This window comes from Bufo gargarizans, chromosome 1, assembly GCF_014858855.1.
Source record: "Bufo gargarizans isolate SCDJY-AF-19 chromosome 1, ASM1485885v1, whole genome shotgun sequence".
Taxonomy (NCBI): Eukaryota; Metazoa; Chordata; class Amphibia; order Anura; family Bufonidae; genus Bufo; species Bufo gargarizans.
The window spans coordinates 506,669,279-506,686,046 of NC_058080.1; the positions used below are offsets into that span (position 1 = coordinate 506,669,279).

Sequence of the window (16,768 nt, forward strand, 5' to 3'; positions counted from 1 at the left end):
TGGCTTCTATCCATATTGGGCCACTTGCACCCCCTTTTTTTCTTGTTTGCATTAGTGATGGTGCTGTCACTTTTTCTCTTTTCTATATATATATATATATATGTGTGTGTATGTATTTATTATATAAAAAAAAAAATTGGTCATCCGTATCAGCTCTCTGGGGGTCTGACAGCTGGCACCCTCACTGATCATCTGATCTCTGCTACCACCAGAATAGAATAGTGATGATCTATCCTGTCTGGAGCTCGCAAATCCTCTTTAAAGCAACACATAATACAATATAAAGACATAGCACACTTTTTATAATATTTTTATTATGAAAGTCAAAATTCTCGTGAAGTGTAAAGTAAGGAGCCGATCACCTCGTATCATCAGGACTGTTTACATCTGTTCCCAACCAGGATACTTTGCAGCTGAGAACTTCATTCGTGTCCATGAAGACAGAGATGGTCAGATAAATTCAGAGAACCATTTCATCATAAAAAATAACATGAAAAGGAACCTATCATCATGAAATTCCAGTGCAATCTGCAGACGGCAAGTTATAGATCAGGAGACGCTGAGTGGACTATATCGTTTTGTGGGAAAGATTTAGTATAACTTGTATTTATTCAAATCGCTGCTTATTCTGGGCTTAGGACTCCAGTTGAAAGCCCAACCCATTGACTGACACCCATCCCACTATGAGAGTACATACAGTGACGGCTACCAATCACTGATAGGGCTGCCTGCTGGACTCCTAATTCTAGAAGGAGCAGGGATTTACCTAAATAACTAATTTATACTGAGTCTTTTCCCACAAAACCACATCAATATGCTCGGCTCCTCCTCTATATCGTGATGCATGCAGACTGAACTGCGTTTTCAGTGTGACAGGTTTACTACAACTAAGCTGATCCTTCATGAGCAAGTTACATTGCCTTCTACCTTGTTACATCCCTGAAAACCAATCTATTCTATAGCTAATGCAATGATAGCTCTAGTAGTACGTTCATTAACCCAAACTTGTTGTCTTTCCGGATTCTTTCGAAAACTGCCAATATAATTATTATTCCCTGTGACTCTGTATGCTAAATGGTAGCTGTGGATTCTAAAGCCATATCTATATGGCCTAATGTTCCGGCTGATTATCTGGAACGCCCATTCCTGATAATTGGCCCCTGTAAAGGTGCCACATATCACCTGATGAACAAACATTTTGCTCGTTCCTCAGGTAAAATCATCTCAGGTGTGGACACCAATTATTCCTAGGCAGCAAATTGTGCTATCTAAATAGCGATCTGCTGCCAAGGAACAGTTATTTTGTATGGGAACAAGCGATAGCAGTAGCCATCTCTCCTCCTCATATGGTGAAGGTGATCGCTGCATGTAAAGGAGTGCTTCCTTCTCCACAATTGTCTGCACCTCGCAGCATCTAAATGCACCTTTTAGACAATTCTTTTCTGTTAAACAGGAACTAGTGTGTTTTAATGACCACCTTTATGGGCATTTTCTTTTTTTTTTAGCTAAAAATAATTTTTTCAATTGGTCAAAAAAAACTTAACCACTGTCTTTGTGCAGCCCTGAGTTTATCTAGTATCAGGATATGCATTTGCACTTAGTTTCATCAGCCAGCTCACCTGACAACTCCTTATCTCTGCTCTCTGACATTAGAAACACTCATTATGGCTTGCTTCTCCTCTTACTGATAAAAATATGGCTTAAATAAGTGTTTATGACCTCTCAGTAGTTTAGAGAGAAGGTTTATTAGATGACCAAAGTGAATGTGAGAAGTGATTCACACAGCAAGAAAAGGAGTGACAGAACAGCTCAGCATTTCTTTTTTTTTTATAAAGACCAATTGAAAAAATGATTTTAAACCTGTAAATGAGAAAAATGCAGTTGTTAGTAATAATTGTATTGTGGATCACCTGCATGTTTGCTTTGGCAGAGACATTAGGGAAGATGACAAGTTAGGGTGTAGAGTAAGTGCTGTATTACAGTGTTGTACTCTTCAAACATTCCTAGTGTTTTTCTTAGCAGTTCTACTTCCGTGTACTTTATATTAACTAATTCTCTAATGTATTGCATTTCCTTGGTGCAAACCACTATTACACAAAGCTTTTACAATTCCTCCTTTGTATCCTGCACCGCAGCTTTCCCTTCTACATCCAGAGTCTTTTTTCTTGCCGGTGCCATTTGAAATTCAGGGGGGACAGGGGAATCTGGACTTTCCTTCTTGTAAAATCCTAGATCCTTCAGTAACTGGTTAATTTCCTTTCTCCTCATGTTGCTAAGATGAACTCTCTGCAATAGATAAGATATACAGCAGTTTGTTTTGCAGCCTTGGGCTAAATGCATATGTGCAACCTCACAGCCCAGGGTGGCAATTTTCAAATATACAGCTGTAATTTTGTTTGTGAAAATGAAATTATAGCTGAAATGAAATGCCACCCATGGGACCTTGCTGAAGAGTCAGAAGGTGTTTACAATATGTCACATCTGCCCATGATGCCAAGAGCACACTGTTAACCCCTTCTCTATAAAACAGTTAGGCTCACAGGTTATTTAAAGGCAAAGTATGTGTAATCTGCACCATTGAAAATGGGATCTAAAATAATTTTCTCTTAATAAAGCGGATTATAGTAATATCTTTTTTTCCATCTCACAATCTATAGGAATCCCTCCATTAGATCTTGTTGTTTTTGTTTTCTACAGCTGCTTCAACAGGGGCGGATTGGCCATAGACCTTACAGGGAAATTTCCCGGTGGGCCGATGCGCAGGGGGCTGCCTGGGCCTTCCTCACGGCCATCCAGTGGAAGTTTTTGGGGATGTATTTTGTGCTGCTGGCAGTATTTGTGATGGACTGTGGTATTTGGCTATGTTGGGGTGGTATAATGTGCCACAATTGGGACTCCACTACAAAACAGGGCCACTTTTTCTATTTTTTCCAGGGCCACTTTAGGTTCCTAGTCTGCCCCTGTGCTTCATACTTCAATTATTTGCATTGCAATTTGTGCATTTTTGTACTCTATAGCATATAGTAGAAAAATGCACACGCTGAGAATACATTAGAACAGTGGTGGCGAACCTATGGCACGAGTGTCAGACGGCACTCCAAGCCCTCTCTGTGGGCACCCGCCCCTGGAAAAAGTCTACAGTGTACCAATATGCCTTAGACCAGTGATGTCGAACCTTTTAGAGGCCGAGTGCCCAAACTGCAACCCAAAACCCACTTATTTATCGTAAAGTGCCAACACGGCAATTTAACCTGAGTACTATAGTTCAATATAGTATATATTCCATGTACTTTATCATTTAGCTATTAAAGCCTGCCTACATTCGGTGCCCTGCCTGTGCTGTTTATAGCGCTCCCTGCGCTGATGAATGGCAGGAAAAGTCTAAGGCATATTGGTACACCATAGACTTTTTTCACAGTGCGGGTGCCAACAGAGAAGGCTCTGAGTGCCGCCTCTGGCACCCGTGCCATAGGTTCGCCATTACTGCCTTAGACTTTTCCTGCCATCCATCAGTGCAGGGTGCACTATGAACAGCACAGGCAGGGCACTGAATGTAGGCAGGATATTATAGATAAGTGATAAAGTACATGGAATATATACTATAGGACTGTAGTATTCTGGTTAAATTGCAGTGTTGGCATTTTGCAATAAATAAGTGGGTTTTGGGTTGCAGTTTGGGCGCTCGGTCTCTAAAAGGTTCGACATCACTGCATTAGAGGATTGCTATGTGAAGGATTCATTATACATGGTCTTGGCTTCTACCATTGCTATAAGGACTGATAGGAACATTATTAAGAATGATGATTTATACGCTGGACTTAATCCCTCTGTGCTGCTGGGACTCTACATAACTTTTGGCTCTTGCTATCACAGGCTGTGCGACATGCTTTAAACCACGCCAGCTCCCTTGCTGGTGTAGTTTGAGGTCATTTTCCACGCCATAAATTGGTGTGGAAAATTATGAAAGAGACCTGCTGATTTAAATAGTATACCTACCAGAAAGTCAGAATGATGACCAAAACATGTCTTAATAAAAATAAATAATGTCTCCCAGTTTTATATGTGTATATTATAAGAACCCATCACTTACATCTATTTCTTCATATCTGGAGGAAAGTAGTACTAGTTCAGGATCAGCACCAGCTATATGCTTCATCTCAAGGTTGTGGCTGGGAGAAGAGATACTGTCAAGGTCCTAAAAGGAGAATTACTGACATCTGTCTGCATATATATTCTTAAAATAGTAATAACTGGACTTAAATGTATTAATCTAATGGTTAAAGTGACACCAGTGATGTGTTGTGATGGGAACATGAGGACTAATTTAATGCCTTTTGCATAGTTATTTAGTCACCAGGGTTACAACTGGCCAGGCTCGGACTGGCCTACAGGGGTACAGGGGAATCCCCCGGTGGGCCCCTGAGCAAGATGGGCCCCTAGTTTCCCACCCCTTGCACAAGTGGCACGTAACATATTAGATTTACTGCACTACATACATATATTTAATGTACAGCATCTCATCCAGCCGATGTTTATATAAAAAACTTGTTAGATAATTTATTATATTTGAATGTATCCGTATTGTGGGCCCCCAAAATAAGTTTTACTGGTGGGTCCTAGGTACCCCAGTCCGACACCGCAACTGGCCTTCACGTCCAGTCACTAGTGTTACAAAAGGCCTTCACTTCTGGTCACTAGGCTTGAACAATAGACCAGGCATCAGCAACCTTCGGCACCCCAGCTGTGGAGTTGTAGTTTCACAGCAGCTGGAGTGCTGAAGGTTGCTGATTCCTGAAATAGACCTTAACTTCCGGTCACGAGGGTTACAACTGCACCAATCACAGATCAGATCTGCAGAAGAATGCAGTCAACAAATGTGAGAACCGAGCAGCATGGAAGAGATTTATGGTGGAGATTTATCAAAATTGGTGTAAAGGAAAACTGGCTTAAGCTACTTTCACACTAGCGTTTTTGCGGCATCCGGCAGGGTTCAGCAAAAATGCTTCTGTTACTGATAATACAACCATCTGCATCTGTTATCTTGGAGCTGATGATACAACCATCTGCATTTTGGAGCACTCCGTTCTGTTCAGTTACGTTTTGTCCCCATTGACAATGAAAGGGGACAAAACGGAAGCGTTTTTTTTCTGGTATTGAGACCCTATGATTGATCTTAATACCGGAAAACATTAACGCTAGTGTGAAAGTAGCCTTAATCGCCCCCAGCAACCAATCAGATTTCACCCTTTGTTTTCCAAAGGAGCTCTTAAAAATGAAAGGTGGAAGCCAGCCAACTAAGCCAGTTTTGATAAATCTCTTCAAAGTAGTGAATCAATCTGCCCGATTCACAAATCGCATGCATCTGTCACTAGGATACGTTTGATTAATCAATTTCACATTGAAGTTTTTTTTAAAGGAAAAAACCTGACAAATGAATTTGTTGTTCTATGGGCTGGATGCATCAACCAGAGCCAATTGTGCATCTATGTGTAAAGCTAGGTTATTACTACCCCCCAAGGACTGGTGCCTCATCCAAGAGAGTTTTTCCAAATGCATGTAAAGATGTAAAAGATCCAGTAATGTTATGAAGGATACTAAAGAGGGATGTCCTCCATAACGAAGTCCTTCACCTGTGTAAAAAAAAAAAACACGTACAATCAGTTACCCCCATTTCATAGACTTGTAAAGGTGTCATCATCTTACGTGCCTTAGATGCCTCTAGAAATATTGAGCCTTTGTTAACCTCTTGGGAAGACTGAGACCAAGACTTACCATTGAATTCCATATGTCAAATATAGTAACTGACATTGACAACAGTTAGCAATGAATGGAGCCAAGGTAAGTTGTGGCTGTTTTAATGGATTTTCTTCAATTCAGCTGAATCAAAGAAAACTATGGTCAAGTATTTTTGGAGGTACAAAAATTGCCATTATCGGTATAACTAGGCAATATGGTAAACTCAGGTGATTGTGACCTTGGGATGTGCAAACCATGATATGCTTCATGATTTCCTGATTAAACCAGATCTGAGGCTTACATGAATAAACACTGGCTTTTTCTGTAGATATGACTGTGTAAGAGCCTGGAACATGCACTTGCCAAAATAAAATTGGCTCAAACACAATTTTCTGTGATACATTAGGCTAGGATTAAACCGGTTTGGGGCTCCACAGTCGCCTTAGGCTAGACACACACAAGATAGTTCATTGTGAAAAACTTGCTGCATGGGGCAGTGTGAGTTCCCGTTCTGAACTCTGTTCTTCAGGATCGCACAGCATTCTAATGATTTACATGTGATCATCACATCATGCTGTCAGTGTAATTCAGTAGATTCCAGGACACTCACATTATACATCATTATAACGCTCTCGCATTAAACTCTTGTCTGTGTCTGGCCTTGCCAAGAATGTACATTTGGCTTTTTTTTTTTTTTTTGAAACATCGAAACATATGTTTTGTTTTGGCATGTGTTTGACCAAGTATATGACGGTATACATTTTATTAAACTGTACCGAAATTAGTAAACTGCTTTTCAATAAAATGGAAGTGAATGGCAGATGTATGCTAACTGTATAGGCATATAATTGCATAGTAACATATTCTGTGGATCGCAGTATGAACCTAGCCTGAAGCTATCCTTAGACATCAAATAACTGCCGGCCAAAAGGGGTTGTTCAAGAATGGCCACAGTGGAGACTCTATCCCCTTACACCATGTGTCACCTGGGTATGTTTGTAGGTAACCCCTTTAAACTATTTCCCAGGTCAAGAAATATGACAAATGCATCTTTCATGCACATATAGGGGGAGATTTATCAAAATCAGATTCTACCTTTCATTTTTCGGAGCTACCTTGGAAAATGAAAGGTGGATGCTATGGGCAACTAAGCCAGTTTTCCTTTACACAACTTTTAGTAAATCTCGCCCATTGTTCCACCCTGTTTAGATATTGCTGGTAAACCACCCTGATCTCTCTTTAATGTGATGTCAATCTTCAGAGGCCTGCTCAGTCAGCGCTTATATGATCTGACTAAGCAGGCAATTATTGGCAAGGAAACCTACCTTCCCAATAATTGCCTGCTCGTCAGAGGCATTGAGAGCTGAATTTGCATGCAGCAAAGTCCTGCACTGTATGAGGAACAACGATGGCTACTGCGCAGAAACTATTTCTGTATCCTCTTATGTGATGAATTTAATGAATGAAATCGTTCATCAGGTTATTGGTAGCATCTTTAGGCTAGGCACACATGAACTCAATGTGAATAATTCAGTGTGTGTCAATTTGAGGTTCCGCTGTGAACTCCTCGCCTCTTACAGGATCGCAAAGCGTGTGTGTCTGGCCTTACGGGACCAATTATTGGGAACAGATGGTAGTTCCCAATAATCATCTCGATAATAGTCCTGTGTAAAGGAACTTTAACGTCTGCCAGTCTTAGAATAGTATGTCACTGTCTCCCAGATACACACATATCAGAGTCAAAATCAGATCACAGACAAAAACAACCACTATGATAAAACTTACCGGTAATTTTTAATACCCTGGCTCAAAAATCCCCCAATATCCAAGAATCAAAAATATAGATATTATGTTATAAAAACATCAACTATAGATATCTGATATTTAAGTGCCAATCTAGGCACATCGAAAAGTAACAGCTGTTGAGGATTGTCCAGAGCAGCTTCAATGTCAGCTAGTGCAAAGAAGCTAAACACAATGATACCAGCAAGGATCAGGGATAAGAGTACTCTTTCCTAACAATGTCCCTCAAACACTACCCCTGCCTAAAAGGGGCGTAACCACCCCTACTAGGGTGACCCCACTTATCGGTGGCTATATCCTGTGCTGTATCTATGTAGCTCCAAATGAATGATCACTTTGTGAATTATGTGTAATTATGTGGGATTCCTACCCGCTGACACGTGCACCACCAAATCACTAAGGAGCAGTGCCAACCCTTTGGATATACGATCACTTTGTGAATTAGTCTCGACTAATTTTTCCATTGATAGTTGCATGTATCACATTTCTTTTACTGTTTCTGTTATCTATTGTATAATTTCAGCTTCAAATTCATGAAATCCTGAATATTTTACAGTATTTGACATATGTGAATGTCCCTATTGGTGTAGCCGAATCAGAGTAGAATTTGTTCTCAGGAAATGCATCTTAGTAAGTAGCCTTTAATTGATTTATTGGACCATAATTATAGATTTTATATTTTTATTTTTACTTCTGCTCCAATGTTCATTGCGAATCTAACAATATATGTTGCAGAAAAAATAGAATCTCCTTGCTTCATTCCACAGGTCATACATTGACTTGGCATCTGTTTATGCACACAGCTTTCCAGGCATGTATGGGTTTGTAAATTATTATCTAAAACCAACACCTAGCTTTATGTAGGCTCTGTACCCAGTTAAAGGAACAATAAACTTAAAATCTAACCTACCTTATCTGTACTTGCTTTGTATATTGCACCTTTTGTTCCTTAAGAGCAGCCATTTCAAACTGGATAACACCCGTGAAATCCTGTATTTTTTGTTTTGCCTTAAAAGGAATGTGTAGCCTAGATTTTTTTCTGTCAGTTTAAACCAGATAGTAACACGTTCATTTTTTAAAATATGTTTTTATTTTCCGATTGTAGATTTTTAAAGTCTGTTTAATCTCTGCAGGAATATGGAGGCTGCCAGTTTGCCTGAGCTGTTAACATCCTTTTGCAATATAGAGCTATGCTAACCTATTCACACCCGTTAGTGGTTTCCTTGTTTGGTTGCATTACAACCTAGAATTAAAATGGATTTTAATGTAGACTTTATAGTTGTGAACCCCACAAAATAGTCTAATCTGTTACAGAGGAATGAAAAAAATAAAAAATTTGAAGCTAAATTGTCTGTGTGTCTAAATATATATATATATATATATATATATATATATATATATATTTATATTTATATTCACCCACTTTCTTATGAAACTCCAAAATAAGGCCTGGTCCTTCCACCAATGAAACCTGAAAGGAGCTCCAAAGATTCACAGCAGAGATGGAAGTACCTGTCCATGGGACCACCATAGGTCTGATTTCACATGTCCGTGTGCAGTCCCCGACTACCACATTTCCCAGACCAACCAAAGCTCATATGAGCTGTGAGTTCCAGCCCAACCACAAGTCCCATACTCAAATGATTCTGTGAGTTGCCCTGCAACTAGAAACATAGAATGTGTCGGCAGATAAGAAACATTTGGCCCATCTAGTCTGCCCAATATACTGAATACTATGGATAGCCCCTGGCCCTATCTTATATGAAGGATGGCCTTATGCCTATCCCTTGCATGCTTAAACTCCTTCACTGTATTTGCAGCTACCACTTCTGCAGGAAGGCTATTCCATGCATCCACTACTCTCTCAGTAAAGTAATACTTCCTGATATTACTTTTAAACCTTTGCCCCTCTAATTTAGAACTATGTCCTCTTGTAGCAGTTTTTCTTCTTTTAAATATTCTCTCCTCTTTTACCTTGTTGATTCCCTTTATGTATTTAAAAGTTTCTATCATATCCCCTCTGTCTCGTCTTTCTTCCAAGCTATACATCATAGATCACAATGATGCAGTGAGTTCGCTCACATAAGCCACAGTCTGTCCTGAAAATACGGCCACGTGAAAGCAGTCTTAGCTGTGCATGCCACGTCAGACAAAAAACGTTGCATGTCAGATGTCAGTCTGGTGAACTTTAGGCATGTGGCCTATTAGAGGTCAGGAGCACTGCGGTGACATCAGTGTTAGGGCGCAGGAGGCATGATGCAGTGAAATCATATGGCTTGTGCTGGAACACTGACGGACAGCAGTAAGCAAAAAGATACAGTTGCTTGTCGTTGGTATGGGGAGAGAGGCGAGTTTGTCTTTGTTTATTTTCACTGGTACCAAGGGAAACATTATTACAATATGGGGGCATAAAATAGGCACCTTACTCTATTATGGGTGGTGCAAAGAAGGACATTCTATTATCAGGGCACAAATGGGGATGGTATTCTATTGTAGAGGCAGAAAGGGGGACATTGTTGTGTGGGGCCCTTGGGACATAATTACTGTCAGGAGGAGTACTATTACTGTTTGGGGAGCACTATGATGTTGTGGAACACAAAATAGGGTAGGTTTGCTCTCCGGGGCACTAAGGAGGCACCATTACCACCTGGAGTCCTTTGTCTGGAAAAGGCCCAATAACACAATTTCCCATGGAGCCTACTGGATCCAAATTACACTGCTCACTTTAGGCCCTCTCAGGCTGGAGAGAACTCGCCCATTAAAGGGGTTTCTGATAGTTTAAAAAGTTAGTATAACTATGTCATAGTTGCCAACAGTAATGGGGCTGACCAAAATGATTGTGCAAATTTACCATAAAGTGGTCAGCTAATAGGATTTTCCTAGGATTAGGTGGTTATGGGAGCGGGGGGCTTAAATCCTTTGATATGTTAGCAACTATGGACTACACACCTGTCCAGTTTACCGGCTCTCTAATGTTGATGCTGGCGATCGCCACCGGTTTATGTATACTTTGCAGTAGCAAAGTGCTGTACATCCACTATACTGATGCAGCCAGGCAACACTGGTGAGACCAGTGACTGTAGATGAACAGCATGACATTACTGCAGCAAATTAAACCATTGGAGCTGCGGGGAATTTAATAGGTCCATATTGATTGATTATTTTATTGCATTTCCTACCATTTTGCTGCTTTTTCAGCCACCGCTGGCACTGCAAATGTCACAGACACCAAGAGTTACACGCTAAAAATCCAAACTATCCTGCACTGTGTATTCACCCACATTTTTATTTTTTTACACACTTTCTTAGTCATTTTCTATGCATTTTTTCTTGTGAACAATGTTGGCTCTTAAGAAAATGATTTACATCTTGCTTTGTTTTGCAAGACCCTTGTACTTAGAGCTGTTTTTAGTATATGTGTGCCTGCATTTGATATAAAGGGAACATGCTAGTCACTGGTGAATTTCTTAGCCCCTACACACATTAGTGGATTGTCAGCTAAACTGACTGTTTTTGGCAACAATCTAAAGTCTATAGGGAGCTCCCAAATTTCCCCTGACAGATGAGGTCAGGAGGGAAAGATCGGCAAATTGAAAATTTTCACCTGAGCCTTTTGTATTCCTGGGAGATGAGTCTCTGCAAGAGTTGTCTTTCTCCTCACTCCCTACTGAAAACACATACATGCTCTGCTGAACCAAACATGTATTTGTATGGGGGAGTTGAGAGGTAGCTGTTGACTGAACCAAACGTTTTGGCTGACGGCAATGGGATGTGTATGACACCATTGCTTGCCTGCACAAAAAGTTTCTTTGTATGTTCAAAAGAAAGTCTAAGCAGAGTAACCTAAAGGCACTATACGCTTTCTGGGACTACGCCCTTCTTTACAGCTTCCTCAATGGTCGTCGCACAACTCTTCTGGATCCCTGAGCAGCACATCTCTGTACTAAGGGCAGATTGTCATGATGCTTTTTTAAAAACATTCACAAAACAAACATATACACTTTTACCGTAATTGCAATTGTGGTAAATACACGTGTTTTTTGCAATGTGCTTTCAAAAGAAACGCAGAAGTAATGTTTAAAGCTACTTTCACACTAGCATCATAGGGTCTCAATACCGGGAAAAAAAGCTTCAGTTTTGTCCCCATTTATTGTTAATTGGGACAAAACGTAACTGAACAGAGCGGAATGCTCCAAAATGCATTCTGTTCCGTTCTTATACCGGAAAGCATGCTGCGGTTTTCTTTCCATCCTGGGATGCGGAGGAAGACAGATCCGTCATGACCCACAATGCAAGTCAATGGGAAAGGATCCGTTTTCGCTAGTGTGAAAGTAGCCTAAACCTGACCGTATGCATAAATATGGTAACGGGATGTCGCACTGCATAGTCGGAGATATTGGAAATTCAGGAGTCTTAGCTGATTGCAATCTCCTGTGAAGGTTGTGATTGCAGCCATGTCGTTCTGTCCCCCCAGCTTTTCAAAAACATGTAGAACTAAGAATCAGATGCACAAAATTGGTAAGAGATCTGCACAATGACTAAAGGCTCATGCATATGACTTCAATGGGGCCACAAAAGATGCGGACAGCACACCGTTCTGCAGCACCCACAAAAAAAAAAAGAACTCTGTCCTATTGCTGTCCGTAAAAAAGGAGGGGAACCTACAGAGAGAAAGTGTAATGGAAAGGCTTCTGCGTTTTGGACCCACTCCTAGTTTTGATGAAAAATAATAAGCAAATACTGACTAAATGGTATTATACATACTTCACGGCAAAGCGTGTATGTAATTTGTCACAGTTAGTTGTGAAGCTACAACTCCCAGCATGCTCTGTAAACTTCTGTGGAACAGCCTATCAAGTTTGGATGCTGAGAGTTGTAGTTTCACAACAGCTGGCGTGCCAAAGGTTGCAGACTCCTGTACGTAAGAATGAGAGGAAGAGAAAATGCATACAATCGTCCCCAGCATCTAACTAGGACATTTTTAACTCCTATCTTTACTGGCATCTGGGTCAGAGATAGTGTGGCTATTTAGACATAGTGATGGATTAGTGAAGTTCTGACATAAGCACGAGGGCCTATGTGTAACAATAATATATGGGACCCTTGCCCTAAAATAAGTCATGCAACAACAATCAACATCCCATGCATATGGATGGGGTTTCTGAAACACCATTCACATGCATGTTAATGGATTTTTAGAGCTGCTGTAGATAATATCCACCCCAAAAAATAGGTAGCGTCCTTCCTTAAAGGGGTATTCCGGTTATGATAAGTTATTGGGATAACCAGAATACCCCTTTAAGGAAGAAACCCCAAAAAATGAAGCCACATAGAATAACAATTGGCCTCTGGCTTTAAAACTGTGAGATTGGCAGTATTTGAAAGTTTTACATTGAAGTCAATAGGTGAAATCTGATTGGTTGATTGTGGTTCCACCCACTTTTTAGAGTCCCCGAAATGTGACAGAAAATTTCAGGCTGACCCCATGATTAAGTGACCCAAGTTAGGCGAGTTTAACTTCAAAGCTGTACGAGTGGATAAAGTTTACAATTTTCCAATGAAAGTCTATGGCAAAAAGTGGGGTCTTCGGGGGCCGCCCCACAGGCACGGAGGGTAGGATCGATTAACAAAGCACAAGGAACCTATTTGGGTATGTACCGAACAAGTGGTATGTACTGAATAGCCAACATAATAATAAGCAGAAATAAGCAAAAAATGGAAGAACAATATGATACAGGCCTTTCAAGCCAACATAATAATCTGGAGCACATCCATAGCATACGTAAATCCAAATCTATGCCTTGGATTTCTACAGTGGCTCCTGTAGTAAAATATATGTTTGATTTGCAATATGTAAATCCAACAAGTAAGAACACAGCCTAGCGATGTACTAGCAGTTTTGAGCTCTGAAATTCATTAGCTTAGTTCTTTACATGCAGGCTACACTGTAATAAGCTGGTGACAGTTGGCCTCCATACCTACGGGGCCCCCTGTGCAGCTGTCTAGGTTGCACATATGGTATGTCTACCCCTGATACTGAGCTTTTATCTTTAGGAGGTGTTGTGTGTCTCAGCATCTGCTTGGATCAGCCTTTTAACCACAAATATCATCTTTTATACATTTTTATTACAAAAGTTCTGCTTTGTTGCAAAATTTACATAAAGGTGCCCATGAGTTTTACAATGTGCCAGTTGTCTACTTATAATTCAGGCTTTGTGTTTGTCAAAAGTATGAAAATTGTCCTGGCAGCAAGAGGGTTAAACAACTTTCTAGCACAAATCTGACAAATCTCGGCTGTCTGCCCTACCAGTGGAACGTTGCATATAGATCCCAGTAGAAATCATCTTCAAAAGTGACATTAATATCTTGGTTTCACAATATGTGTGTAGATTTAGGTTTCATTCCTGTACAAGATTCCAACCTCTGCCGTAAATACAGATTCTTTCCATTGTGCCTAATTCGCCATATGCTCGGGAGGGTTGAAAACCCACATGGCTTTCCTTCAAGTGTAACAGCTGAGATAGCATTTCACTATTATGCTAGATTGGGTACCACAGTTCAACAGTAAGGCCCCTTTCAAACGGGCGAGAATTCCGCACAGGTTCAATGCGTGAGGTGAAAACATTGCACCCGCACTGAATCCGGACCCATTCACTTCAATGGGACTGTGCAGATGAGCGGTGTGTTTTTCACGCAACGCAGGCCCCATAGAAATGAATGGGTCTGCGTGAAAATCGCATAGCATCCGCAAGCAAGTGCGGATGCAATGCGATTTATTTTCACGCATGGTCGCTAGGAGATGATGTTAGTAAATTGATAAAAGTCAATTTACTGTATTACTTTCCCTTATAACATGGTTATAAAGGAAAATAATAGCATTCTTAATACAGAATGCTTACTAAAATGTTGATTGAGGGTTAAAAAATAAATTTAAATTAACTCGCCTCATCCACTTGATTGCGCAGCCGGCATCGTCTTCTTTCTAAGGAGCTGCAAAAGGACCTTTGATGACGTAATGGCGCTCACCACGTGGTGAGCGTGGTGACGTCAGCGCAGGTCCTGCTGAATGAAGATAGATCCTTCTATCTTCATTCAGCAGGACCTGCGCTGATGTCACCGCACTCACCACGTGGTGAGCACGATTATGTCATCAAAGGTAATTTTGCAGGTCCTGAAAGAAGACGATGCCGGCTGCACCTAGCTAGATACTCCTGTTCACTGCCGGACCCTATTGACTGTAATGGGATCTGGCCACTTTCAAGCTAAATGCCTGCTTTTGGACTGTCAAAAATAGTTTCATTCCTATACAGCTTTCCAACCTCTGCCCTAAAAAAGAGGCTTGAAAACCCACATTGTTATACTTCATGTGTAACAGCTGGGATAGCGTTTCACCATTAGGCCAGATCCAGTGAACTACCGCACGCATGCAACAGTTTGTCTGACCGAAAACTGGTACTTATGCTGGAAAGCAGCCAGACCCCTGCCGGATCCCATTATAGACAGTGGGGTTTGGCAGTGAATGGCAGTATCTGGCTAGGTTAAAGAGATGTGTGCACCTACGCTAAAATGTGGGAACAAGAGTGCTAAAGGCACATGGTCTAACCTTAAGCTAGTGTCCCAAACAGTAAGAAAGAGATGGCATGTTCCATCTTGGTCTACTCTTAACCTAGTGTCACAAAAAGTAAGAAATATGACATGTTCTATCTTGGTCTAAGCTTAGCATAGAGTAAAAAACAGTAAGAAAGAGATGACCTGTTCCATCTTGGTCTAACCTTAACCTAGTGTCCCAAATGGTAATAAAGAGATGACATGTTCCATCTTGGTCTAAACTTAACCTAGTGTCACAAAGCTGTAAGAAAGAGATGACCTGTTCCATCTCGGTCTAACCTTAAACTAGTGTCCCAAACAGTAAGAAAGAGACTGCATGTCCCATCTTGGTCTAAACTTAACCTAGTGTCACAAGCTGTAAGAAAGAGGTGACATGTTGCATCTGGGTCTAAACTTAACCTAGTGTTACAAGCTGTAAGAACGAGATGACCTGTCCCATCTTGGTCTAAACTTAACCTAGTGTCACAAGCTGTAAGAACGAGATGACCTGTCCCATCTTGGTCTAAACTTAACCTAGTGTCACAAGCTGTAAGAACGAGATGACCTGTCCCATCTTGGTCTAAACTTAACCTAGTGTCACAAGCTGTAAGAACGAGATGACCTGTCCCATCTTGGTCTAAACTTAACCTAGTGTCACAAACAGTAATAAAGAGATGACATGTTCCATCTTACCTCTTTAAGTCTGTTCAGCTGTCATCCACCACATGTCTGTGAGACAATGAAAAAAAATGTTAGTGGACCCTGCCACATCTGGCATCGAAAGCATCTTTGGTAGTAATAGAGTTAAAGTAGCCCATCTGATCCTGCATAAATTCCTAATCCCAATGATTCTAGGCTGAGTTTGTAAAGGGGGATGTAAGAATTTAGCACATGTAGTGCAACATCTGCAGACCATCAGCTCACCATCAGCTCTTCTCGATGTAAAGGGGTGGCACTCACCTCTACCTTTGCTCTTGCTATATTTTCTAACTTGTTCCAGTCAATCTGGTAGCCCAGCAAGGGCTGGAAGAGGCCGAGCAGTAGCAGTGGCAGCCACATTTTAGGAATCAGCTGTGAGCGTAAGGAAAGAAAGCAGTCACACAATGAAGCAGAGGGGGAATGTGTGTATGTTTGTATGCCACGTCAGTGAGAATGCTGAGGAGGAGACATAGGAGGGAGGGGTGATATCCTCCATGTAGCCTCCTCTGCCCCCAGAAGTATGGACAGATAATGAATACTCTCTATGGTACACGCTTCACTTGCATCATTCTGTTCACATCTGTCAAACACTCATTAGACATATGTTGCCATATTACACCACATCTACATGATACCTGCAGCTCTGTGAACTGTGATGAATCAGTCTCAGCTAAGCGTAAAATGGAGCCAGAATACCTTTAAAATATTTAGCCTAAAGATTAAAAAAAATCACCAGTAGATACGTGCACATACTAGGATATTATTTTTATTCAAGCATGGATTTACATCTGTCTGTAGGAAAGCTGGGTGACAACCAATATAGCCACCATTACAGCTGCAGCTGTTGTCACACAGCTTCCCTAGTATTTAGGCTGGCCGGATGTCCAGTTTTAGGCCTGGGACTCCTCCTTTGCTGTGGCTATCACAGTCACTAGAGGCCCAG

At 41.0% G+C, this 16,768-nt stretch overlaps 1 protein-coding gene across 1 annotated transcript; it reads right to left on the minus strand.

Annotated features, from left to right (window-relative positions):
- Nucleotides 1-294: 294 nt before the first annotated feature.
- SELENOM (selenoprotein M) lies at nucleotides 295-16,267 on the minus strand. The gene is made up of 5 exons (XM_044275259.1): nucleotides 16,087-16,267; nucleotides 15,820-15,855; nucleotides 5,596-5,630; nucleotides 4,091-4,169; nucleotides 295-2,286 (listed from the first exon to the last, which is right to left on the minus strand). Exons 1-5 carry the CDS (start codon nucleotides 16,183-16,185, stop codon nucleotides 2,104-2,106), a joined length of 432 nt encoding a protein of 143 aa, XP_044131194.1. The 5' UTR covers nucleotides 16,186-16,267; the 3' UTR covers nucleotides 295-2,103.
- Between the last annotated feature and the right edge of the window lie 501 nt (nucleotides 16,268-16,768).